Raw genomic sequence first — 25,590 nt, forward strand, 5'->3', positions numbered from 1 at the left:
TGGGAGTCTCTATGCTTGGGAGTCTCTATGCTTGGGAGTCTCTATGCTTGGGAGTCTCTATGCTTGGGAGTCTCTATGCTTGGGAGTCTCTATGCTTGGGAGTCTCTATGCTTGGGAGTCTCTATGCTTGGGGCCCTCTATATTGAGGGAAAATATGGAGACTCAACCTTGCGGGTAAGGATAAGGGTAAGAGCAAGGAGGATGTGGAGAAATGGTACTATGAAGAGTGATGGGAGAGGGCTTAATCGTTTCGGTCTGTGCCTCAATGGCATCCCACAGTCACTACGGTGCGTCTTGACTTGCTATGGCTGTTAAATTGGAATATGCAGGTTCTGTTTAGTCGATCTTAATTTTCGACATATCGCCTTGATTAACGGAGAATCTGGTCAGAGATCGTCCTCCAGCAGGCTCGTATGGCACGTTGTATCCTGGGGTTACCAAGGGCATACCTGAGAGAGTGCGGGATTTACTAGGCATGATGATAGCTAGAGTCTTACAAGCGTTAAGGCTGGTCACTAAGCACCGCATGCTGCTGCAAGAAACAGGTCTTTTCTGTGCTACGAAAACAACCTGGACAAGAGAGCCTCTGCGAAAAGTGCTACGCAGCCGCGCACCTAGCGCTCGACAAAACCAATCAGGCGAAGATTACCAGCATATCAGATGTGCTTCGTGCAGATCCAGTATCAAAGCAGACTCCATGAGAGGCCTCACTTGCGACTCTAGTCGTCCATGTCGAGAATCCCCATATCCGTACCTCTGTGCCCTTACTGTTTTAACAAAAAAAAGAGCAAATCAAATTGCACGCTCTCAATGTCCACATTAGGCAATTCCACAAGATAGAATCGACTCCGCCGCCGTCCGTGCTACGAACCAAAACTGCGAGAAAACTCATGGAGGAGGATGTACCCGGGCGTTGGCGGACGCGGATGGTACGCAAAAGATAACACTGACGCTGGTTGATGTTATAGACAAGCAAATAGTCCAGAACGTCCCGTGCTCTAGCTATATGGTATTGGATTATGCTTGGGGAGGTGTTTCTAGCCTCAAATTGACGAAAGACAACCGTTACAACTTGGAACAACATGGAGCATTACTTTAATACTTGCGCATAGAGATCAGATCTCTCAAGTTATTCAAGACGCTATGGATCTTGTCTCTGCCCTAGGAGAGAGACACCTTTGGGTCGACACGCTTTGTATCGTGTAAGATGACGAAGAGACAAAGCATGACCTCATCTCGAAGATAGACGTCATTTATGCCGGAGCCGTTGCCGTGATCGTGACCCTAGTATGCAAAGATTCAAACCCGGATATTCCAGGCGTGCGACGCAGAACTAGGATTCTGCGGCCAGCTGCTGGCAGAATGGTTCTATCAGGCTCGAGAAAGACCCATCCGTCAACGAGTCGTTTGAGAATACTACATACGAAAGCCGAGCGTGGACATTCCAGCACAGGATGTTATCTCGAATGTGTCTTTATTTCTCAGGGACAAAGACATATTTCCAATGCCGCTCGGGGATATGGTCAGAAACCAGCAAACTCCAAGATGAAAACACAGCTTCGGGGTTTGAACCCGCTTGCATGGTCACAAGAAACACGTAATTGCAGTCATATGGGTATTAGAGGGGCCTGGCTGGAAGGATTCGAGCTTTACCGTGCTCTCGTTGAAGTATACACAAAGCGACAGCTATCATATAGCGAGGACATCGAGTACGCTTTCTCTGGGATCACAGCAGCTTTAACCAAGCGATTCGGGTGGAATTTCATCAGCTGCCTGCCCGAATCCTTAATCGTCTACACCTTACTATGGACTCCATCTTATAAAGCCAACCGCCCACTGATATCGGATAATCAGGCCGACATGCAGGGCATCAAGCCTTTCCCTAGCTGGTCCCGGACTGGATGGACTGGTGATATTAATTACGGTCTTGTGAAGTGCACGGGATTTCGTTCAACTTCTTGCGTCGGTCCACTAGCCATGATACTTTAGGGCCATATACCCCACATCTTCGACCGAAAAATAGCCTACAGCTCCTCGGATATTGCATGGCATCGCGGGATCAATTCACGTTCGTCAACTCCGTACTAGAGCAAATTTCAGACCACTGCCTTTTGTTGCCGTCGTTGAGCTCTCAGAAGGACTACAGCATTGCGGATTGTTTTATGGTATCCAAGAAGAAGATCTGGCTGACTTTGATCACTCCGACCTGAGATTCATTCTGTTTTCTAAGTGGGCGTCTAAAAGCCGTCTCCAAGAGCTGTAGAGGATGCGCACGGCGGATAAGTTTCGACGTATGTTCGATCATTTATTAGCCGCGCTCGCATACGTAGATACTAGTGAGGCCGAAGATTGGTGCTTGCTGAATGTTTTTGCTCGTTTCCGGGATCATGGTAAAGCGAAACGCCTGGCAGTCGGTCAACTACTAGAGGGTGCGTTGGCGGCCAGGAGAACAAGAGCTAATAGTGCTCATATAAACTCGTGGTCATTTCTGGTCTGAGAAGTCGTAGGAGTGGTGGTAGTGAGAATCGGCACTTCAGGGAAACATATTGATCATGTAACCGTATCTTGAGTTGCGCTCAATATTTCGGAGTATTTGTGGATAATTGAGAGAAATCATACTGCTGAATGCATAGGGGATCATAAGTGTTGCTAAAGGCGTTGAAAATGGTGGAGGGCATGAAGAGGTGGGGAAGGGGGACTTGGACTTAGAGGATATGGCGCTGCCTGTGAAGAGAAATGGACGCCGCAGGAAAAGCTGAAAAAATAGAGAGAGAAGTAGACCCCAGAGTTCCCACTGACAGGAACAAAATGCCAAAAAGAGGAAAAGCGGGCACACGTGGAACGTTCTAGGCAGATATTGTGTATTCAAAATCCGGTCAGTTAGCTTTCCGAAATGTTAAGTCACTACTAACAGTAGCCAGAGCATGAGGCTGCCGAAAATCCCTTATCAGCAGATCCATTTCAACCCCCGACAACTGTGCCTCCCTGCAGTCTTAAAAAGCCTAGCCCGAATTATTGTGGCATGCATGAAGAGGTAGGCAGTGATATACAAATGTTTCACAATTATTCTATGTCGCAGGATCAGCCCATGAAGGAAATTCTGGTCGTACTGGTTTCCTGAAAATGGCTGGAAGGGGTTCTTTCTCCTAATACCCTTGCAATCAGTAACCAGTTGTTGTGAGGATACCTCTGGGTGGATACTAGGATGCTTCGTGCCTTGTCGGTATAGGTATTCAGAGCATACGTTCGGGGATACGCGGGAGGTATAATTTCGGGTAAGCGTTTTAGAGCTACTAGATTCGCTTTCCTGGAAATCTGCGATAGAACTGGATATTTTTAATTCTCACATAGTATGAACTTAATACTCAGAGGAAGAGCAAGAAAATAAGCTTAACGTTACGACAATCGTAATAATCTAGAGCGCTAATAATTATCACACCTTGTTTGTATTCAGTTGTTACCTCCCTGCCATGCTTCTAACGAAAAAGTTGTGTTATGGAGCATTCATCATATTGTAAAAAACTTGGCTCTAGGCTAGTTAGACCACTGTATTGTCGTACGATGTTATTAGGGTTAGTGTTGCAAAACTATTGTCGACTGTTCGCATGTGCAGATAGCACCAACACGAACCTAGCGGCCAGGGAAAGTTTAGAAAGTGGCTTAAACCAGCTGAGAAGCCTCGATTCCTGAGACCAGAGAATATTCAGAACAGCGAAGCAGCATCTGGGCACGTGAATTAGATGAGGGGGCGGCACAGTCAAGGCATGCAGTAGCTGCATGAACTTTGCTGCGACCAGATTTGATAGGATGAGGCACGGTTTCGTGTAACACTATGTTTAACTTTCGAAGTTTGGCCTACTAAATACCAAGACGGTTTCAAACGGCGAGGGTAGCTCGAGGTTATATTCCCTAAGCAAAGGCATTCCTTGAACTGAATGAAACAGTGAAGCGAATATCTTGGCGTATAGATAAGAATTAATGAAAGAAAACAATGAATTTGACTGAACAAAAATGCTGTGGTACTTATGAAAGAAAGTTCTGAAGATAGCGAAAGAAAACGAGGCCCCTCCGCGGGCTTTCCCGAGGCGTCGCGGACCTAGACCAATGCACCGATCTATTTCTTCTTTCCCACTCTGCTGTGCTTCTGGACTCATAAGGCCGGGGTACCGCTAGATAGCAGTCCCTTTCATCGACCATGGNGTGCCCGATCCATGGAATCTAGAATTGTCGCCAGCAGATCGACAGCTGTCAGGTAGTCGATCCAGCAATTTGAAGGATGTCCTCGCCAAAGTCAGGTACACGCCGCATGGGGTCCAGACTCTGTTTGTTGGGGCAACCCCCATAGCTAGGACGGGTCGGGCCAATTGCAATAAGTTGGGTCCACTAGCATCTACAACTTACCCCATTGACGCAGTCTGCAGGGAAAAGCATCAGTGGGCAGCTCGTCAAGTGCTGAAAGCTAGGATGCTAGTTCCGCCACAATCGACGCCTCAGTCGCTGTCACCTCTATCGCACTTGACGTGAGGATATGATTTTGCTTTTTCCTGTCTCCAATTAATCAGACCCATTGCGGGAAAACTGACATGTCACTTACTGCTAACTACACTAAAACCAATTCTGGCCCTAAAAACGGACGGCGGTAGCATATAATGCATCTGCCCGACGTAGCATCATCCCGGATTGCATCGGGATCATGCCGCATAACGTGGCCGAACCATTGCGTGGGCCTTGACGTGGGGCTCGACTTCATTGACAGCTTACCGTGATCTCTGGAAGTAGGCGGGAACACCCGGCGGCAAAAGTTTAAAGAATAACCTTTTCAGTAGCACCGACTTCGAGGGGTTAGCTGCCTTTGCTTCAAAAGCTGCCTGCACCAGTCAGCCTCGGAACGGCCTTTGGACGTACTCAGATTTTCATACTAACACTACGCCCCCCCCCCCCCTGGTTGCAGATGGTCGTGGCTTACGCAGCGAAACGAAACTGATGATTAGTTGAGAGTTGAGCCCGAAATCTCGCATCTCCTGATCTTCGAACTTGCGAAATTTTGAGTAGCGTGTTGCAGCTCAAAGTTCGATATGGTTGTAGGACGGTCATATCCGTAGTTCCGCAAGCTCACCTTAAACACAATAGAGAAGTTCCGTAGACTTGTCTTGGTTCAGGATGTGTTTCTCAAGCTGGCCCGCAATTAAAATAGAACGGATGGGGTCTCACCTCGTTGCGCCTGGACAAGATGGATAGATTCGGAAGGGTTGGTAAGGTCATTGGAGGCCGTGCTTTTAGCGATGCTGCAGATACTGATGGCTGAACATTCCCGACCGGGCTTGTGGCCAAGCTGCAAGATTCGCGGCGGGGGGAGTACCTTTGTTTCGATCAATCTGGGACGTAGGTCGATCGACAGGCCCCTACTCTGATGGCGTTTCTGCGCATCTTCAAAGCTAGGAGAGTCGAACATATGCTGAAGCTCTCTAGCCTAGATTGGGAGATCCGTGTGAGAATTCAACGCTCTTGGCGTGACCGTGCTTGTGTAGTGCAGTAGCTTTCCAGAAGAGTTGAGGCGTTACGCCAAAAGACGGGGTCCAAACAAGCGGAGAAGTAGGGGCAGGGTCTCCTGCAATGGTATAGAGGTCATGATTGCCGAGCAGAGAAACCTCTGGCAGCCTGGAAGGGTTGAATGTTACACATCCCCGAAATAACACCTTTAGTCCAATTATGCATTCCTTTGGTCAACTCTCGTTATATCATCGATGCATACAATGGAATTAGGTGTACAGTCAACTGCTCAGTATTACAGTGTTCATGCACTCCAGGACAAGTGGGTCCTGTTCAAACGTAGTTCGATATTCCGAATAAACCTTCACAATCTGCTAAAGGTATTCATTTTTCAAGGCTCTGCGATGATGGATGCATTGAAGAGGCGGTCTGCAACAACGGGGATTGGTTCCAAGCTTTCAGCGGACCAGATAGCGATTGAGTAACCTGAACTGCGACAAGAAGGATGATTCGACGAAGACTTGCATTGTAGTGATGTGGGCAGTGCTATGGTGTGAGGGGTTTGAACTTCTGAGAGGTCATTTTCGAGGGCTGTAGGCGACTTCTGCACTCCTTCCGTCTGCGGTGTTGGCGTCAAATCACCGTCCATAGCCTATGGATGCATGTCCCATCCGCCCCGGCGGGGGTTGACACCCAATCTTGAGCTACCTTACATCCCTCTTCTACTCCCTAGGACCTCGAGGTATAAATATTGACACGATTAGTCAATGCTTCGAAGCAATCGGGACGGCCTGGATATCCTTCATCTACAGCCGATTTAGTCAATCATACACATCTTTGTTCTTAAAACTCGCCATCATGAGAGGCCTCGAAGGTATGTCAAATCCATACTTGGCTCCAGAGGAGATGCTGAGTAGCAGAAATCCAGGTCCTCATGGAAGTATCGAATCTCTAGGTTCCCTTGACCGGAGCACACGCATCGGAGAAATGCATACCTCGACATGCTCACGAGACTTGTCCAACTTCGACGGATGTATCCCTGACCTGGCCAAGATGAGCCTTGAAACCATAGCCCCAGGATGCACGAATCCACAAAGCAACGCCACGTTGTCCATTTGGTTGTCGAGAAAGCGCGGGGTACAGAGTGCAAAGCCGGCTGGCGAACCCTCACGAGATTCACATGGTCTGGCTGAATATGACCCGAGTGGCTCCAAGTTCTGGAATGCCATCAATGCCACTAGGACAGTTCAGAATACGGACACTGATGAATCGACATGGAGCCGAGCTAGCTGTTGCTCGCCGGAGACGACTACTCCATCATTGCCCAGCGATGAGGATGTCGAAGTCATGGTCAATGACGACCCATTGGTTACAGAGGACACTCAGGACACGTGTGGAAGAAATAATTCTCGCCCTAAGTACACCTTGGACGAGAAGATCATGCTTCTTTACTTGCACGTGGTGTTGGAACACTCATGGAAAGTTGTCGCGGAGCAGTTTTTTTCGTACAAAGACAGAGAGGGCCAGAAACCCATAGGTTCGGAAGGTACCACTAAGCGTACAATAAGCGGGCTTCAGAGTGAAGCTTACAGGTTATTCGGCTGTAAAGAGTGGAATCTAATTAAGAGGCGTAAGAGTATCCCCGGGGAAAAGAGAGATGCTATTAATAAGAATAGGTTTCGACAAAAGGTGAAATTAATGAAGAAAGAAAGTTTTGTAAAGAGGCTGGAAGAGAAATTCAAGCCACCCGGAGCTCGTTTGTAAACGGCCTGCTTCAGTTGCAAGATGGTCTTCGCGTGCACATGTCGGATTAGCGTTTCGAGGATCTTTGTCCAAGGTCATCCGTTGATTATATATCATTTCAGGGGATGTAATAACCAGGAGTTAACGTCGAATGTTTTCCCTTGATCATTCCATTTAAGATTACCGAGTAGCTTCATTTTTTAACTCAACGAAGAATGACGGTCTTGCTTATCTGCGACCTTTGGCATCGAAGTGAGATTTGCATTGTACGGACACGATGAACGTCTGTTGAAACATGAGAGAGGGATCAAATGTGATCCTTGCCTTAAACATGTTGATGGGAATCCGTATTCCGGTTCCAAGGGTATCGAGTTTCCTCGTCATCGCTCCATGCACCGTGGTCGGCATCGTATTCCTCATCAGAAGCACCCTGGCGGTATTTGTAGGCGTCCAAGTCAAACTCATCGTCAGAGGCAACTTCATCTTCTGGATAGTCCGCCCCGTAGTAATTCTCCGCATTTTCGTCTTCGTCGTCAGTGTCCCATTCCTTTTCATTATCATCATCTCCATATGTTTCCCAGAAAGGGTCATCTTCATCCGTTATGACAAGAAAGCCAAAGGTACCCTTCGGTCCAACCCCTCCTTCGAGCGGGTCTTTCATACTAACATCACGCACGTATATGTCGTACACATACTTGCCCTCCTCTTCTTCCTCAAAATCAAGATCCATGGCGCCATCATCGCGGGTAGAGGGTTTCTCAGAGTGTCTGTCTTTGTATCTCAATGATGGTGCTTTGGGTTGGTGTTTTGAGTTATAATGTCTTTTTGTTGCGGTTGCTGCCGTAACGTCTTCATGCTCGATTTCTTGAGCAAACTTTTCTAAATCGCTTACTAGCTTATCTAAAGGCTGCTTTGCGCTCTTGATAAGTTCCTTCTGCTCTGGCACGGGGGGTGCCCAGTTTTTCGCTCTCCATTCTTTCTCTGCGGCACTCGCACCAGGACGTTTGCGAGGCGATGACAACGGCTTTTGAGGCACAAGGCTTGATACTCCATGGACCGCATTATTACTAACCGTATTGTATTGCCTGTTTATAGTGCCCAGCGGCTGTGTGGGGCCTTCTAGAGGAGTTCTTGTCTCAACAAACACCGGAACTGGCTGATCCCGTTTCCGTTTATTGCCCCCACTACCCAGTGTGACTTGTGACGTGGAGGAAGGATGTCGGGAGAGATGGTATCGTCTAGGAGTTGAGGAGCCTGATTGAATCTGTAGGCCAGCAGGAGAGGGAGAGAGGAGGTGTGGTGACGAAGGTACTGTGGCGGGTCGTGCCGCATCTGGATCTACGCGTGCAAGGGCGGAGCGGCTTCTTTGTACATTGAGAGGTAAGTTCTCTTCTCCGGGCTGAGTAGCTCTGACAAATGGCACCGTTGGAGTGAGCTGGGCACTAGCAATACACTGTGAAACTTGATGTCGTTCAATCTTCGAGATGGCTAGCGAGACGTCTTCGTCGGGTTGAATGCGTCGGAAGACTACTCCATGGTCGGTCAGGCGCCTCTTGCTGCGACTCCTATCCTCGATAACTAAGCGCAGTAAGTAGGAGTATGTTGTTGTGGGAATGGTGTGTGAGGCACAAGTAACATACCGAGGGAATCAACCGGAACCTGGTCTATTCCCCGCTTCACTCTCAGTGTCTTGACAGGGAGGTGAGACATTGCTTAAACCCTGTTTGAGTCCTCAGAGTAGTCCGGGATGTATTGGAATATGGCCGTGGGTATTCGGGAGGGCTCCGTGGATTATGGTGACGACGGTCTCTTTGCTTTGGCCTTCGCTTTCGGTAACCATCATTTCATCCAATGACGCTATGGCGATTCACTTCACGAGGCAGGATGGCGATCATGAGCTCTCATTAGTGCATTTGAATTTACAGATAGCATTGCTGTTCGTTCGTTGTGCTATCCTAAAAGCAGTGTGCAGTATCCAATATAGTACATCGGTCCACGATGCTAAGGCCCTGATCCAGCAGCCAGGAAGCTCAGCAAACTTCCCGCCGTCAGACCAGCAACAAGACAGAGCGNCATGAAACCTCCAGCTGCCTCTCTCTCTTCTATATCCACCCATTCTACAAAACCCATCATACAGCTACTCCCGATGTAGCCGTTTGAAAGTCCAAACAGGAACTGAACCACCACTAAATAAAACGTATCGCTACTAAATCGAGCACCTCGACCGTGGATATTACATAGTAGATACATAGGAATGAACACAATCCGAGCAAGGGAAAGTATAAACAGGATCCGCGGTCGGGATGCCAAGGAGAGTGCAGGGATAACAGGTGCGAGTCTCCCAAGTAGATCTCCGACATTCCAGAAGAGGAACGCCAGCGGTATAAATGACGCCGGCTGGAAGAGGCGTGGAGGTATAGGCCTCACGCTCTCAATCTGTTGAGTGAAAACTGGGTAGAACATCGTAATGGCGAAGGTAAGGAAGATGGCTCCAGCAAGCCAGAATAGCTTTCTCAAAAGAGTATAAAGAGGTATTGACTCGCGTTGTGCCTCTATATTTTCATCGTCATCATCGCCACCGTCCATTACTGATTTGTGACGCTGCCGTGATCCATGTCTTGACAAGAGTAGTGCAAAAGCGAGTAGTGCGATTGTGGAGATGACGGTAGCGGTCAAAAAGTAGGCGAACGCAGATGTGGTAGACTTCTGCGGAACACCGCCGTTGACAGTCATTTCGGGCACAGAAAGTATGGATACAATCTGCGCAATGCATGGAAGCACTCCAGCAACACCTTGACCAGCCATAATGCCCTGTGTATATTCCTCTCGGCCGAAACCTGAGACGTATGCGAAGACTCCATTCTGACATAAAGCAGTTGCCAGACTTGTGCCAAATACCACTAATATAAGGAAGGCGAAGTATACACTAGCGGAAACCCCAAGAAATAGTCTCGTCGACATGGCAAGGAGTGTGAAGATGGCAATATTGATGATAAGAGAGGCCATAATCCGTTTTGGGTACGATGCACGGGCTTGGAGCTTCGTGAGGACAAACATCGAGCCAAGATTGGTGATAGTGGATACCGACAGCTCTGCGGATTGGAAGTTTCTGAGAATTGGTTCGTTTGATTCAAATCGATGTTGAAAGTAAGGTCCGGCAGCTAGAAACATATTCCTACAGAGGAGTCAGCAAGTCGGCATTAGGAGTGGGCGAAGAACCTACCAAGCCCATAACATAGAGATGCCAAGAAGAAAGAATACAGCATAATCTATCCAAGAGAACTTCCGGTGCTTCGGATCCTCGATTCTCTCTCCATCAGGGCTCTCAGAGCCACCTTCTAGCGGCTCGTAGGAAGACCTCCTCTGCAAAAAATCTCTTATCCGTTCCATGTTGAATCAAATCGGTCTGAGGGACAGTGAAGGCAGTTACTTCTAGGGATGAGGGTTCTAGTACACGCGTGTTGGAGCACTGCGGAGGGATAAATGTTGTTGTATTTAAGAGTGCTAGATCAGCGGAGGCTTAGCTGGACGAAGATGATGCCTAGCACCCAAGCTATCATCTTTGTCCCATCCAGAAAAGCAACCCTGAGGTCTTCGAGTATGCAGGCGATGTTGGAAGTCACACGTCAACTTTTCGGAGGTCACCGCCAGCAGACTTATCTCATAAATCAGACCCTCGGTGGACGGTTGTTGACTCAGCATGCTCAGACCAAGAAACCGATTTACCTCAGCGAGCTCAGACGTGATTTTTTTAGCTAGCGTCGGAATAACCTACGCCGTCTTCCGAATTGCAAAATCACGTCTGAGAGGGTTTGGCGAGTTTTGTTAAAAACGTAAGCAAAATCCGCAAAACGGATATTGCGGATATCTAATTTATTCATTCACACAACGCGTTATTATTAAACCCCATAGTCACATTTTTTTTAAGACTTAGGGCTTCTAAATGGTATTAATTTTATTATACGGCTATTGCTTGGTCCTGACATTAATTTCGTCAAAGTTAAAAAACGCGTTGTTAAAAGCGTAAGCATATATTATATCTTATTATATAGTCTACTAATATAGATAAAACTATACAGATATATAGATATCTACTACTTAAAGCTATTGCAACACCTAGTAGGTGCTATAGTTGGGTCCTTCCTTAAAAATATCCTCCCTTGGCCCGGAGTGTCTCTGCTACTACTAGGGGCAGAGCCTCGTGCAGAGCCTCGTGCAGAGCCTTAGTAGAGCTTTCGTGTAGAGCTTAATGCAGGGCTTCGTGTAGAGCTTCGTGCAAGAACCTTAGCAGGACTTCGTGCAGAGCTTCGTGTGGGCTTCGTGCCAGAGCTTCGTGCAGAGGCTTCGTGCAGAGCTTCGTGCAGAGCTTCGTGCAAGCCTCGTGCAGAGCTTCGTGCAAAGCTCGTGCAGAGCTTCTGTGCAGAGCTTCGTGCAGAGCCTCGTCTGCCGGAGCTCGTGCAGAGCTTCGTGGCAGAGCCCACGTGCAGGCTACAGACGTGTAATTGTGCAGACGTGCAGACGTTCGTACGGGCGATTAATTGCAGAGACGTTTGTTAGAGACGATTGTTATGGGCGCTCGTACGGGCGTTCGTACGGGCAATTGTAGAACCTTCCTAGTATATTAGCCGCTGCGTGTTAGTAGAGCTTTGGAGCTCTAATATAGGGCTTCGAACAGAGCCTCGAGCAGAGCCTCGGGCAGAGCTTCGAGCAGAGCTTCGAGCAGAGCTTCGAGCAGAGCTTCGAGCAGAGGCCCCGAGGCAGAGCTTCGAGCAGAGCTTCGTGCGGAGCTCGTGCGGAGCTTCGTGCAGAGCTTTTGCAGAGGCTCCGTGCAGGTCTCCCCCTGAGCTTCGTTCCGCAGAGCTCTCGCAAAGCTCTACGCAGAGGGCTGGCGGCGTGGGCGTAAGCGTTCAGCGTTGGTGTTTACTGCGCGGCTCGGCGGTGCAGAGTAGAATTAGGGCCCTCTACGGCGACGAATTCCTCTTAACGTTCGCGCGCGTATAAGGAGCTGAAGATCTCATAGCTTTATAGAGTAGGCTTTTCTCTATAATTTGGTGTAATTTTTATGTCGACAGGTATTGTGGGAGGGTAGATCAATTTTGTCAAAGTTGATGAGGTCTTCTCATATAAACGATGTTTAGGTTTTCTACAAATCTCGCCAAAGTCCCTCAGACTAAGAAAACGATTGCCGTCCTAAATCAGCTTAGCGGACGGTGCGGATATTCCTATATCCGCACAATCGATTTCTTAGTCTGAGCTTCTGAGGTAAGAAACCGATGAATATCCGCTGCGCGGATAATCGAATATCCGCAAGCTAACCTATTCGATCGATCCATCTGTTTCTTGGTCTGAGCCACTTTGGCAAGCTTTTGGAAGCCGAGCCGCTCTATTTGTATGAGGCAAACCATTAACTTTGACGAAATTAATGTAAGCAACCGCCACGTCTATTATCCTGTTAATACCTGCATTAGGATCGCCTTAATCAGCTCTCTAATCGATGGATTTTCCAGAACTAACTGCTAGCCATAGGTGCTCCAAAAGGCGTCGAAGAAACCCCTTTATTACGGCTCTGCAACGGCTCTATATAGCTCTACTATCGCCCATATATAGTTGCCTATACAATCGTCTGTACAAACGGCTCTACATCGTCTCTACGAACCGCTTTGCATCACCTTTATGAACGGCTCTATGAACGGCTCTGCAACGGCTTTGCAACGGCTCTACAGCGACTCTACAACGGCTCTGCAACGACTCTGTAATGGCTCTACAAATGGCTTTATGAACGGCTCTGCATGGCTCTGCGACGGCTTTATAAACAGCTCTGCAATGGCTTTATAACGGCTCTGCAACGGCTCTACAACGGCTCTACAACGGCTCTACAACGGCTCTGCAACAGCTCTACCACAGATTTACTTATTGCCTATATATAGTCGCCTATACGGTTGTCCGTACGAGTAGCTCTACATCGTCTCTATGAACGGCTTTGCATTGTCTTTATAGACGGCGCTACGAACGGCTCTACGAACGGCTCTACAAACGGCTTTGCGACGGCTCTGCAACGGCTCTACAACGGCTCTACGACGGCTCAACAAATAGCTCTGCAATAGCTCTACAAATAGCTCTACAATAGCTCTATAAACGGCTTTATAAACGGCTCTGCATGGCTTTACAATAGCTTTATGAATGGCTCTACAACGGCTCTATGAATAGTCTACTTGTCTAGCGGAGCCAGTTTTAAGCTTTTAATAATAAACTACCCTTTTTATTAACTAATACTACTAAAGGTAGGGAGGGCTTAAATATATAATAAATAAATATAGTAGATAGAGAGTGGGTGGTTGAGATTAACGCGTCGTTAGTGCGGATATTGCTAATTGTTTACTTTGGCAAACTATGTAACGGCTATTTTAAAATTAATGTTAGGAACGGGAAGGCAGGGAGACTTCTTACGTAGACTATTCGATTTGCTAGAGCTTAGTGTATAATTAATGAATTTTTTAAGCTGCCTAAACTTGTTATAAGAATAAAAAGTGAATATCTGTAATATTAGCTAGGTGGATATGCCGACGTGCTTTACAAACGTCGGCCAAAGTGTCTCAGACCACACAGGGACAGATGGCCTAAACTGGTTTAGTGCCATCGGGCCGGATTTATCCGGCCTCCCTGTGTGGTCTGAGCATGCTGAGACAAGGACGGTTGGTACGTGCACTACGCGCACGTGCGGGCATCTGCTCCTTATTAACTAACCGAATTTTCCACAATGCAGAACGAATGACAGAACCAATGTTCTACAGTTGCTTCGGAAAAGGACGATTAAATGTCAGAAACCATGATTAAAAACAGAAATTTGCTGAATCCTCACCTGTTTGAACCCTTTTTCTGTACTCGCGCATGCCACCACCCATCCTCCTAGCTAATATATCGCCGTCGCCTATTTTTGAAGCTATTTGAAGCCTATATTATTTCCTATTTTAGTTAGCGCTATAACGCATAGGAGGAGAGCTAAAGCACCTAAGAATACCGTAAAGAACACTTCTAAAGCGCCTAAAGAGGTAGACCTTACTATTAAACCTATACTACCTTCTACTGTTATAGAACAGTCTAAAGACCCTTAAACCTTTATTCTAAATATAATCGTATACGCCGATACCACGAAGATATTTAGCAATATTCTAGCTATCCCGTTTAGAGCCTTTAAATACTAGGAGTTTATCGCCTAAAATATATATTAAGCTAACGAATATTACGGTCTTTATTCTTTCCAGCTTAATTATTTAACTACTATTATTGCGTTATTAAATTAGAAGGATCCTATAATACCTAAAGAGGTAAATAATATAGACGAATAGCGTGAAGTAGAGGAAATAATAGAGGCACAGTTAAAGTATATAAGGAGGGCATGGAGGGTTAATCTTATAGTTAAATATAAGGCCGCTACTGCACCTATTAACGCGTCTACTAATACTAGAGACGCTAATTTTACTACGGCTATTAATGCGGCGCTTTAAGTAAGAGGTATTTTAATTAAAGCAGCGGCTAATAAAGAGGTAGAGTCCTCTAGTAAGGATTATAAAGGTATAGTAGAGGAAGCTGCTAGTAAAAAGAGGGCGTTAACTACCACTAAAATGCAGAAAGAGGCTGCTAAACGGCGTAAACGTATAGAAGCTAAAGGCAAGCATCTATATACGCTACTTAAACGCTATTACTGCCTTTAACAGTACTACAAGAACAAAAAGCACGGTACTATATACTATCTTAAATTCGACTTAAAGCACTACCCAATATTATTTTATTACTTAACGCGCTAGTCAGAGGTAATAGAATAGAAGAAAGCCACGGTTGATATACTAGATCTATCCTTACTATTAAAGATTAAGTATAGTAAGCACCTATAAAATAAGGAGGATAAAAAAGATACAAAGGTGTCTTTAGGCAGCTATAAGCACCGTTAAGGTAACTCTTATAGTATAAACGAATTAAGCTTCCCCCCTTAACAACGGCAGCAACGGAAGGCTTATACCACAGTTATATAATTACTAGCCAATCCTATTTAACACGATCTATTACTAACGGCATTAACGCTTTTAATAAACTAGATATAGCAGTAGAGCCAGATATAGTAGTAAAACCAGCTATAGAACTAGTAGACGCTATAATAGTTATAGAGTGCTATATAGGTAGTACTGCCTTCTTCTATATTACCAACCATCGCCAATAGTTGTTTTATAGTGGATCCTATACTAAATATAAAACCTTTAGTGCCTTCTTTATAGAGCGCTCTATCTAATTCTACTCTATCCTCTAAAACGCCTACCAGTCCTTACCATCCACTCTTAAATATGCCTTCTACTAGCCTACTACCTAGCAGCCTTACCCGCAGCGATATTAAATAATTAGACAATAAGCTTAGCGCCTTTATTAAATAGCTACAAAACTGTTATCTAGCTTTTATACACGCCTTTACTAAAGCAGAGTTAATTTTAGTTAATAAGTACTACACCTTTAGGATGCTTAAGCAGGCGCTACTTAATAATAATATAGGCCATGCAAAGCTATATAGGGTTAGTTTAACGTATAGGCTTATTAATCGCATAGTAGATAACTTAGAGAACTTTAGAATAAATTGGCGACGTTATAATACTGCAGCAGAGGCCTTACTTAACGTCTTAATTAGTAGGCGCTCTATATAACAATAGACCTTATCCTTCCCTTTATCTACTTCTTAATACCTGCCCGTAAGAAATAACCTTTTACCCTTTTATTAAATCCTTATTACTCTACCGCATGGTTTAAAAAGTCGCTAAAGTTATTCCATAGTTTAGCTTTAAATTAATAAGTACGCAGCCACTACTTTAGGTCGTAAAAAGAAGCCTTAATTAGATTAAAATCGGGTAAGTAGGGAGGAAGATATTTAAGTCTAACACTAGTAGCGTTATAAAGGCGTTAAACTTCCTAGGTTTAAGTAAGCAGCAGCGTTAACGCGCCTATCCTTTATAGTTACTACGTACCTTATTGCAATAGATTAATATATTATCCATTACTAAAACTAAACAAGGCTGTAGATAAGGCTATATATAAGTAAGAACCTTATTTTTTATCCACTTAATAAACATTAACCCGTTAATAGCGCCTTAATATATTAACTAACCAGGTATATAGCCCTACTAGGTATACGCTGGCAGCAAGCTCCATCTTTTAGATCTCTTTAATTCTAATATTCCTTTAGCAGGCTTATTAATAGGTACCCACCCATACTTCCTATCCATTGTCTTCTTATTATAAGCCGATTTATTAACAAAAATAAATTAATTACGCCTATAGTTACAGATTTAAACAATCCAGTCGTCTCTTAGGCCTAGGTTGCGTTGTTGCGCAATTATCCTTATAACCTTTCTACTCTATCTCCTTCGCTTTAATCTAGCCGATAGCGTACTCTATGCTACTATTATATTATATTTATCGTATAGAAACTAGAGCATCTCTTTAAAATAGGCGTCTAGGCTATATAAGAGGTATTTAAGAAGGCCCTAAGGTACGCGTTAATAAATTAACATTAATAATACCTAACGTTATATATCTAGGGCCTCATCCGTAAGCAGCAGCGGCCTACTATTCGCCTTAATTAGTGGATTAATCTGGCCATATCTCTTCAAATTCACCCTCTAGCGTTAAAGAGTAGGTCGAGGAACGTCGGTCTTAACTTCTATATAGAAGTCGTCGTTGCTAAGGTCAATTAGAGCTTATACAATCAACTTCTGTTTAATTAACTAAGTAGGTTTACCCATGGCTTCAAATATAAGGTAATAATAAGGTGATAGGTGGTGGTATGCGCGAGTACAGAAAAAGGGTTTAAACAGGTGAGGATTCGGCAAATTTCTGTTTTTGATCATGGTTTCTGACATTTGATCGTCCTTTTCCGAAGCGACTGTATACGCCGTATTAGGAAAAGTCGTATTTTATGGATTGGCATTCGGTCAACTTCACCTATACAAATTCGTATGAAGCAAGGAGGCCGGCACTAAGTAACATGATCTATCTGCAATGCGTTATGTCTTGCATACGAATTAGCGCGCTCGGGCAGGAGAAAGCCGGTTGATCTCCTTTATGAGAATATTCCACCTTCGACATAGCATTTCATTCAAACTCCGGAGTCAAGTCATCTCGCATTCGGCCTCTGAAGCCAAATCATGTCAAAGTTCAAAAAGAGCATTTTTATACTTTAGCCCAGCTTGGAGCAATCATCCAAACCAAAAGACTTAAGTCAGAGCACTCCAGCAGATTCAGGGCTGAGTTTGAGGCAAAAATAATTTATGGAATTAAGGCCATGCCAAAACTTTTCCAATCAATAGCGGTTTGAAGGAAATACGATTCGTTTCAAGGTACCCCCGACTCAAGAAAACCTCGGCGCGTAGCAATCATACCTGTGGGTGATCCTCTACATCATCAAACCTCGGAAGGAATTGTAGCGCGTTTCACAATCCTTACCCTGCCCACTCACTAAGCTGCTATTGAACTCTTCACAGCTGCTACATATCTTCCAGTGCCGCAATTTTGTCAATAGACATTACCGAAAGAAACGGTTTGCATCACGCCCTACGAATTCTTTTTTACTCGAGGAAGACAGCCGGTAGTCCGTACTGGATCATGCAGAAACGGATGAAGGAGGTCCCAGCGTCCTTCTAGCTGGATGTAATTGTCCTTATTTCACGTGTAATGAGGATTGGTCTTCTTGCTAGTTGCTGTCAAAACAGCTGCGCCGTATGATCCCTATGTTGTACGAGGCTGTGAACGCTATATTCTGTGCTTCTACAGTCTTGGTAGGATCTTGTATGCTACTCTGGGGCCGCGGAAGTCCATCTATAACCTTTCACGGGCCCTACAACTCCATCCCTACCCTAGCCAGGGTAAAGGACACTGAAGAATCGTATTTGCGTATTACGCTCACTCTCTTTTGAAAGGGGCAATTTATTAAATAATGTTAAAAAAATTCATAAGGTGGTAGAAAGTGGATGCGATCCATCCGCTGAACTTAAGAAATAGTATCCCTAGCTAGGTTTCTGCCTCTTCTAATGGGATAAAAACTTTTAGAAGATTATTTCTATAGAACTTAACAGTTTATCTACTATTCCTGCGTAGAACATGCCATCTATCCCTTACATTGTTAGTTATATAATAACTATATAATAGTTTTATAAAGGTTATAAAATTAAGTAAAAGCGTCTAAGTAGTTAGAATACTTAAAGGCTAGAAATAATAAGATTCGCAGGTAAGGCTGAAGTTACTTGATCTACCACTTGTGTCATTACCTTGCTACTATCTCCCCTTTCCTCTGTCTGTTAGCCATAACCCCCAATCCGTCATCTTCCTTTCCTCGCCCATCCCCATCACCCCATTTCCCTCCTCCCAACTACTCCAACCCCCAAGTCCAAACAAATGTCTCATGGTCGGGCGTCCATGCGGACAGCTCCAGGGCTTCTCCATACTCCCCATATGCCGTACCACTTTCTCCATTTGTTCCAGCGTTAATGTTTTCCCGACCATCACGCTTCCTCTACAAGCTCTGCTTGCTAACAAGCGTCGTACTTTGCTTGGTCTTGGAACCTCCTGTCCAACATGGTCGGATATTATAGCTAAGAGCTCCTCTAGGTCAGAAGGGGTGAAGGTTACTTCACGGCTCATTGGCAGGCTAAGCAATTTACACCTTTGTCCGACTGGAGTAGTGCCGGAGGTATCAATGCTAACAATAAAGCCATTGGCGGTTAAATCGGCGGAGTGGGAGAGGATAATTTCTTCTTCAATGGCCGTAAGGATGAGAGGGTGGGGATGGACGAGACGTTGGGGTGTCAGTATGGTGGAGGCTGTGAGCCGCTCGAAGTTGTATTTTTCGTCTGAAGCATGTTGGTCGATGATGAAGAGGTCTAAGGAAGTTGAGGATAGTTTGATGTCAGAGGAAGGGCGCATAGCGATGATGAAACCAAGGTTAAATTGCCCGATGATGCGCATGAGGGCGAAATCGGATTTCGAGACTGTTAGGGAAAGCCGCTCCTCCGGCGTTGAATTGGACGGCGTAGCGGTTTCTAGGTCATTTTCGACGCCACTGGTTATTTTAGGGTTGACACTTTTGACGTCTTGCCTGAGGCGAGAGAAGCTTTGGTAAATGCTCGGGATGGAGGTATTGACGGCACGGACAAGGTAGAGTGTTGAATATTTCTTTCCTGGGCCTTTGAGGAGACTAGCCGCGCGCCTCAAGTTATCATGGGACGGCCCTGCAGCTAGTTCCTCGGCTGAGGCGATCATGCGTGCCGCTTTGGCTTCTTCTAGTGATTTCTTCTCAGCCTCCTCGACATACTCGCTGTTTCCGCTATCAGATTCCTCTGCTTCGTCATTTTCTGTCGCCAGTAACGGTACGGGGTTTTCGACTGCTTCATTCTTGCTGTCAGTATCAGGAGATAATTTAGGTTCGTGTCCACCAGAAAAAGAATCAGTTTGCGATGCCAAAATTGTCATGTTGCTGTCCTGTCTTCTAACATCATCTTCTAACGTATAATCATCATCCTCATTCTCTGCCTGCGTACCTAGAGCAGCAAACGTTCGCAGAGTTCTCCCAAATAGTGGACTTGGAGTAGCATTCAATCCAAATTGAGGTGTGTGTATCCGTCGTCGCTTCCTTGGAGTGCTGCCAACAGTGGATGTAGTGGTAGTATTCCCGACGGTTATAGTAGCTGTCTCTGCAGGTATTCTCTTGGGTCTCATCCTATCAAAGGCGTTCTGGATAGTACTCCGGCTTGACTTTTGTGGTGTATGTTTCACACTGGGTATATCATCATCTACAGCGGGAGCTGGAGGGCTGAGTGAAGAGTCTTGCTCCATATGCTTAGCGTGCAGAGACGCTACTTGAGCGTTGAAGTCTTGCACTGCTTTTGGGATCTCAATTGTTTCAGGCGTTGAAGGCTCTGGGGAGCCAGACACAACCGAGATATCAATGGTATCCCGACCATGAGATAGCAGCTCACTTCCCAAATTCTGGAAGTTGGGAAGCCTCTGGTTCTCTTTCGAAAATGTTATGCTCTTTGGTTCTGAAGAGCGTCCGCTCCTATCTTCTGCATTCCGCCCAACAAAATTCTGCATCAGACTTACGGTGGGGCTCACCAAGCACACAATATCCCCGCTCGAAGAAGATGATGCCGGGTGATTCTTGCGAACAAGATCTTCATCCTCAGCCTGGCCCGTAATAGTCGTGCTTCCCGCTTCGGGCTGATCTGCAGATTCTCTGATTACAGTAGACGGCCGGTAGGCCGGTAATTTACGAACTGATAATTGAGACTTCGGGACGCTTTGGTCGTGCGACTCGAAGAGTTCCAAAAGCGATGCTTTGAGTGTTTCCAACAAGGCGGTTTGATCATGAAGTAGTATAGTGCGTTTATCTGGTGACACATTGACATCGTAAGCATTCGTATCGAGGTTGAGATTGGCGAAAATGAATGGCGACTGCGTAATATTGTATGATTTGTAGACTTCGTTGAAAGCCTTTGCGACTTGCAGAAGGCTACATGGGCGAGAATTAACGAAGAACATTTGACGATCTGGTGTCTGCCGGCCTTCACCGACAACCGGACGAGAGATGTGCCCTAGTATCTTGACTTCTCTGGACCCGGCATCTTCGTGGGTGCTCCAGTTACGGGCGCTTTGGGTCGATTTGGTACTAGGGTCCATCTCAAATTGTAGGTTGAGTGGTATTAGCCCTAGCAGGGTCTTTGCTCCGTATACGTTGGCAATATTCTCCTTCGTCGTAGGGTTAGAATTCGTTGAAAATATGGCGACTTTCTTGCTACGACAAATATCAACTTCTGCACATGAAATATTATTCGAGCTCCAGAGTTACCCTTTCGGCATTTGATTACTGGCTGCGAACCGAACATCTATGCTGATACAAGCGTATGCATGGAGAAGACTGAGAACTTTCCCATATTCTCTCTTTATATTCTTCTCCAATTCTCTCCGACGAACGGGGAGGTTATGGAAAAGGTTTTCAACCACCACTATTGTCCCCTTCTGGCTGGCGACGATGGAACTGCTCTTCAGCTTTCCAGAGACTTCAAAATCAAGCCTTTTTCCTTTAGGACCATCGGCCGCCCTAGCGGTGATAATATGAAATTTCGAAAGGGCGCACAGTGATGAGAGGGCTTCGCCTCGGAAGCCGAACGTTCGAAGAGAGTTGAGGTCATCGTAGGTCGAGAGTTTAGAGGTATAGTGCTTGAGAGCTGCCAATAGCGCAAGTTAGAGTTATAGTCCACAATAGCTTTATGAAGAATATTGGCGTACCGATCTTCTCGTAGTCCTCTGGCGCTATACCCCCGCCATTATCATGCACCTCTATTGAATCAAGGCCATGGTTCTTGAAACGTATATCTATGAAGATTTGCAGAGACATCAGCGGATGCACAGGAAACATAAAAGCCGCTCACATATCAATAATGCTAGCATACCAATAGATTTAGCTCCAGCATCTAGGCTGTTCTCTACAAGCTCCTTGACTACAGAACAGATATCTATTATGACTTGCCCAGATTGAATTTGATGCACCTAGTAACTCTATTAGTTATTGATATCTCCAAGACATAGAATCAGCTTACCGAGCGGCCCTCGATGGGCTTTATGGTGGCCATGTCAGCCCATGCTGATATTTAGTTGATGCGGCGTGAAGGCGTGAAGTCGCGTCAAATGTTACCTCAGCAAGCTCAGACGCATAGAATCAATTAGCGGATATCGCTAACCTTTTCATTTAAAAAGTTAATTTTATAGATTAAAGGACTTTTACAGAATTCATTAAATATATATTTTTAATTTATAGAAGCTAAATTCATTATTAATAAACTTTAAAGCCTAATAAATATACTTATTATAATATTATATATAAGTCTACTCTTCTTGTAAGGTGCAGTTCTACGCCACCCGAGCCAAACATACAAGGGGATGCCATGAATGGGGCAGACGCCATCCCTGCTAGTATGTTTTCAAAATAAGCGAGCCCTTGCAAAATGGTTGGGCTGTATTATTCTACTAGCATACTAGCAGGGAGGGCGTCCCGTTCGTGTTACCCCCTTGTACTAAAAAGGTAAGCGAGTGTCTAGCATACTTTGCCGGATACGCTGCGTAGAACAATATATATAAGCGAGGTAATACGTTACCTGACACTTCTTAATAATATAAATTTTTTTAAAATCTTAACTATTAGGTGCGAGATACATTAGGTAAGATATAGTTAGATAAATAAAAGTTTTACTAATAATCTTAAGGTGTCGGTATACTCGCTTTATTAACGTGCACGAATATCACTTGTAGTGGTACGTATGCGGTGTTAAAGTTAGTAGTTAATTGTTTTTACTAGAAGTAAGGGGTTGCTCTAAGGTCAGGTTAGCTAACCTCGCTACGTAGTCCCGTAACTACGTTATATAATTAACGTTCTAATACTAGAGCAACTCTAAAAAGAAGACTAATCTATACTTTAAAGTTAAGTCTACTTTTAGGCTATTCGTAGTATATACGCAATAGCGACTTTCTGCTAAATTCTACCATATTACCAAATTCTGCTAAATTCTGACATATTACCGAATTCTGCTGAATTTTACCATAATACTAAATTCTGCTAAATTCTGCTAAATTCTGCCGAACCTAACTTCTGCCAACTAATTAGGATTTTCCATCCCCGGGATGGAAAATTGCTATTGGCTCGCTTAGTACTAGCGCCAATACTAAACTAAAGTTNAATCCGTTCGCTTAACCTACCCTACAGCCTATAATTTAACTTAATTCGTGTTAATAAGCTATAATAGTGCCGTATAGGGCTTACCCTTTATTATAGCGTCCGTAGGGTTAGTATCTCCATTAATCTACTTAACTTTAGTAATCTGTCTTTGTTTATAAGCTTAGCAAAGGCATATTATATTAATTATTAAGCGTTTCTCTTACATAGTTTTTAGTTGGATAAAATAGTTATATAAAGACTTTAAATTAGTACAGAGAACGAGTAGTAAGTTAACCTGTAAGACCTTATCTAGCGTAGATTTAATTATAGCGCCTATATTAAAACTATACGCCATACTGTATAACTTTAAGGCTAATATACTTCTAATAACTCTTTTGCACTTAACTAAGGACTAGTAAATAATATTTGCCTTATTTAAGGCGTCTACTAGTATAAGTACGTAGCTAATTTGCGAAGATAAGTCCTTATTATTGGTGAAGGAAGCGTCTATAAATACTAAGAGTTATAAGGTGTTAATATCTAGCTTAACGAACTTTAGGCCTCTATTTGCGTTCTTAATTTACTAACTTAATTACTTATTAAGACTCTTTGCATTATCTTTAACTAGGTTAATTACTTAGGTAGTAAAGGATAAGTTAAATAAGGCCTCTAGCTGACAGACTAAGGCGATATAGGCTTCTTTAGCGCGTTAAGCAATATACTAGTCCTTTAGCGTAATGTCACGGGACGGGGCAGTGGCTATAAGACGTATGTATTCGAGGAGTCTATAAGACGTTACGCGATCGATCGTAAGGGTCGAGGGCGTAAGGAGGTGATATACCTACGCGTAGCTGACATAAGCTGTACGCGAGGTATACGCGAGAGCACGGGGCTCTCCTATGGAGGCCCCTGCGGTGGGGTTCCGTGACACTACCCCCCCTCCTATAGAGGCGGAGCTCCGGCGACGCTGTGGTTACTATATATATATAAAAGGGACACTTAGGGTATAGAAAAGAAGAAAGGGGGGTATTGCTAAAGGCTTAAAATAACGTTATGTAATAAGGCTTGGCATTTAAGAATCCAACTAATTAGATAACTTTAACTACCAGTTGAAGTTCCTAGACATCTTAACGATATTTCGGTTACGTAATCGCACTTTACTGTAATCTAACGGCAATTTAACGGCAATTTGCCCCTATATGGTAATGTATAACGGTTTAACTCTATAAGGGCTCCTATAGAGGATTAGGTATAAAATCTCTGCTTAGGCCCGGTTTCTATAGGTTCGCGTAGTAAAAGTCGCTAATTAAATCCTTTGCATTTTTAAAGTCTTTCTATAGTTGCTATTCTAGCTAATTTATGTTGAATCCTATATATATAGCTCTGTAGTAGAGCCGTCGTCCTTTACCTTTACTAAAGTATTTAGAGTTAATAATTCGTTTAATAGTCCACTCCTCATGGTTCTTATTTTCGTTTTCGTCTTAGATTAGTACTAGTAGGGGTTCGGGCTATATCTGCCCTAGTAAGGGGTTAGGCTGGTAAAGGTGTAGTAGCTATAGGTAAAATATAGGCTATATTCTACGGGTGGCTAGGGTAGGTGGGAGCTCTAGCTCGTATACGGCTCCCCTATTAATAACTTATTTAATTAGGTAGGGGCCGAGGTTCTTATAATTAAGTGACTTTATAGGCCTCTACGTAGAGATATTGCGTGTATTTAGCTATACCCAGTCGCCAACACGTATCTCCGGTGGTGGCGTTTTATAATGGTTGGCGAAGTAGGCCTGCTTTGCTTAAGCCTAGGCCATTTCTCCCTTGTAGTAGTTGAGTAGATTTTTTATGCGGTCTGTATGCTGGTTAGTAAGTAGCATTTTAAGGCGTTTTCTATATGGCAGTTTCTTATTAATAGGTTCTGGTGGTTCTATGCTGGATTAGGGGTGATATCCCTTGTTCGCGAAGAACGGGGTAAGTCCTATAGTAGTTAAAACGTAGTTATTTGCTGTAAATTTACCTAGTAGGAGGTAATCCACCCAGTTATCTTGACTATAGGCAACTACTTATCGTAGGTACGCTTTTATGCTAGCATTAGCGTTTTCCGGTTGCCCAGTAGTTTTATAGTGGAAGGATATAGATATCTTAACGGAGATGCTAAGGCGTTAGCAGATTCGTCTCTATATATTAGAGCTAAATTATATACCTTAGTCGGACGTAATTAAGTTAGGTAACCTATGTAATCGGTAGATTTTGTAGAGGAAGGCGTTAGTAATATTGCTAACGGCTACGCCTTCGATTAGGACATAGTGGCGCTCTTTTATAAGTCGGTATATTATTATAAGGATGTTCTTATAGGTACGGCCATATCGCTTATAGGGTGGTAGGTTAATAACGAAATCTATAGCGATATCTGCCTATCGTTGTATAGGTACTAGTAGAGGGTACAGTAATCCTTAGTACTTTATATTAAAGGCCTTAGCGCGCTTATAACTATAGTAGGCGCCTATAAAGCGTTTAACTAAGTCTATTATTTTAGGCTAGAAGTAGTATCGGCTAAGAAGCTTATAGGTTCCTCCTTTGCCTAGATAGCCGCTTAATTGGAGGTCGTGGGCTATTTAGATTAG

General features: G+C 44.5%; 5 protein-coding genes across 5 annotated transcripts; 2 read left to right on the forward strand and 3 right to left on the reverse strand.

Moving 5' to 3' along the window:
- Positions 1–940: 940 nt before the first annotated feature.
- Positions 941–2,128, forward strand: K441DRAFT_725196 (uncharacterized protein). Its single transcript, XM_067654118.1, has one exon. It carries the CDS (start codon positions 1,363–1,365, stop codon positions 1,987–1,989), a length of 627 nt encoding a protein of 208 aa, XP_067509278.1. The 5' UTR covers positions 941–1,362; the 3' UTR covers positions 1,990–2,128.
- Positions 2,129–6,243: 4,115 nt separating this feature from the next.
- Positions 6,244–7,406, forward strand: K441DRAFT_160442 (uncharacterized protein). The gene has a single exon (XM_067640251.1). It carries the CDS (start codon positions 6,349–6,351, stop codon positions 7,252–7,254), a length of 906 nt encoding a protein of 301 aa, XP_067509279.1. The 5' UTR covers positions 6,244–6,348; the 3' UTR covers positions 7,255–7,406.
- A 152-nt stretch (positions 7,407–7,558) lies between these two features.
- Positions 7,559–8,943, reverse strand: K441DRAFT_673307 (uncharacterized protein; the record flags this gene model as incomplete). Its single annotated transcript, XM_067650639.1, has 2 exons — positions 7,559–8,811; positions 8,874–8,943. The coding sequence occupies 2 exons, from the start codon at positions 8,941–8,943 to the stop codon at positions 7,559–7,561; spliced, it is 1,323 nt and encodes a 440-aa protein (XP_067509280.1).
- A 158-nt stretch (positions 8,944–9,101) lies between these two features.
- K441DRAFT_692576 (uncharacterized protein) lies at positions 9,102–10,928 on the reverse strand. The gene is made up of 2 exons (XM_067652580.1): positions 10,457–10,928; positions 9,102–10,408 (listed from the first exon to the last, which is right to left on the reverse strand). Exons 1-2 carry the CDS (start codon positions 10,621–10,623, stop codon positions 9,235–9,237), a joined length of 1,341 nt encoding a protein of 446 aa, XP_067509281.1. The 5' UTR covers positions 10,624–10,928; the 3' UTR covers positions 9,102–9,234.
- Positions 10,929–18,347: 7,419 nt separating this feature from the next.
- On the reverse strand, positions 18,348–21,919 carry K441DRAFT_626791 (DNA mismatch repair protein MutL). Its single transcript, XM_067646144.1, has 5 exons — positions 21,864–21,919; positions 21,717–21,813; positions 21,553–21,639; positions 21,113–21,491; positions 18,348–21,058 (listed from the first exon to the last, which is right to left on the reverse strand). The coding sequence occupies exons 1-5, from the start codon at positions 21,894–21,896 to the stop codon at positions 18,544–18,546; spliced, it is 3,111 nt and encodes a 1,036-aa protein (XP_067509282.1). The 5' UTR covers positions 21,897–21,919; the 3' UTR covers positions 18,348–18,543.
- Positions 21,920–25,590: the final 3,671 nt, after the last annotated feature.

This window comes from Cenococcum geophilum, assembly GCF_001692895.1.
Source record: "Cenococcum geophilum 1.58 unplaced genomic scaffold K441scaffold_3, whole genome shotgun sequence".
Classification (NCBI taxonomy): Eukaryota; Fungi; Ascomycota; class Dothideomycetes; order Gloniales; family Gloniaceae; genus Cenococcum; species Cenococcum geophilum.

Excerpts from the sequence above, each read along its gene's own strand:
- K441DRAFT_160442 (XM_067640251.1), top strand. The coding sequence starts at position 6,349 with ATGAGAGGCCTCGAAGGTATGTCAAATCCATACTTGGCTCCAGAGGAG.
- K441DRAFT_725196 (XM_067654118.1), top strand. The coding sequence starts at position 1,363 with ATGGTTCTATCAGGCTCGAGAAAGACCCATCCGTCAACGAGTCGTTTG.
- K441DRAFT_626791 (XM_067646144.1), bottom strand. The coding sequence starts at position 21,896 with ATGGCCACCATAAAGCCCATCGAGGGCCGCTCG. Across the intron at positions 21,640-21,716 it reads TGCTGGAGCTAAATCTATTG|ATATACGTTTCAAGAACCAT; the intron begins GTATGCTAGCAT and ends AAATCTTCATAG. Across the intron at positions 21,492-21,552 it reads AGAGGACTACGAGAAGATCG|CTCTCAAGCACTATACCTCT; the intron begins GTACGCCAATAT and ends CGCTATTGGCAG.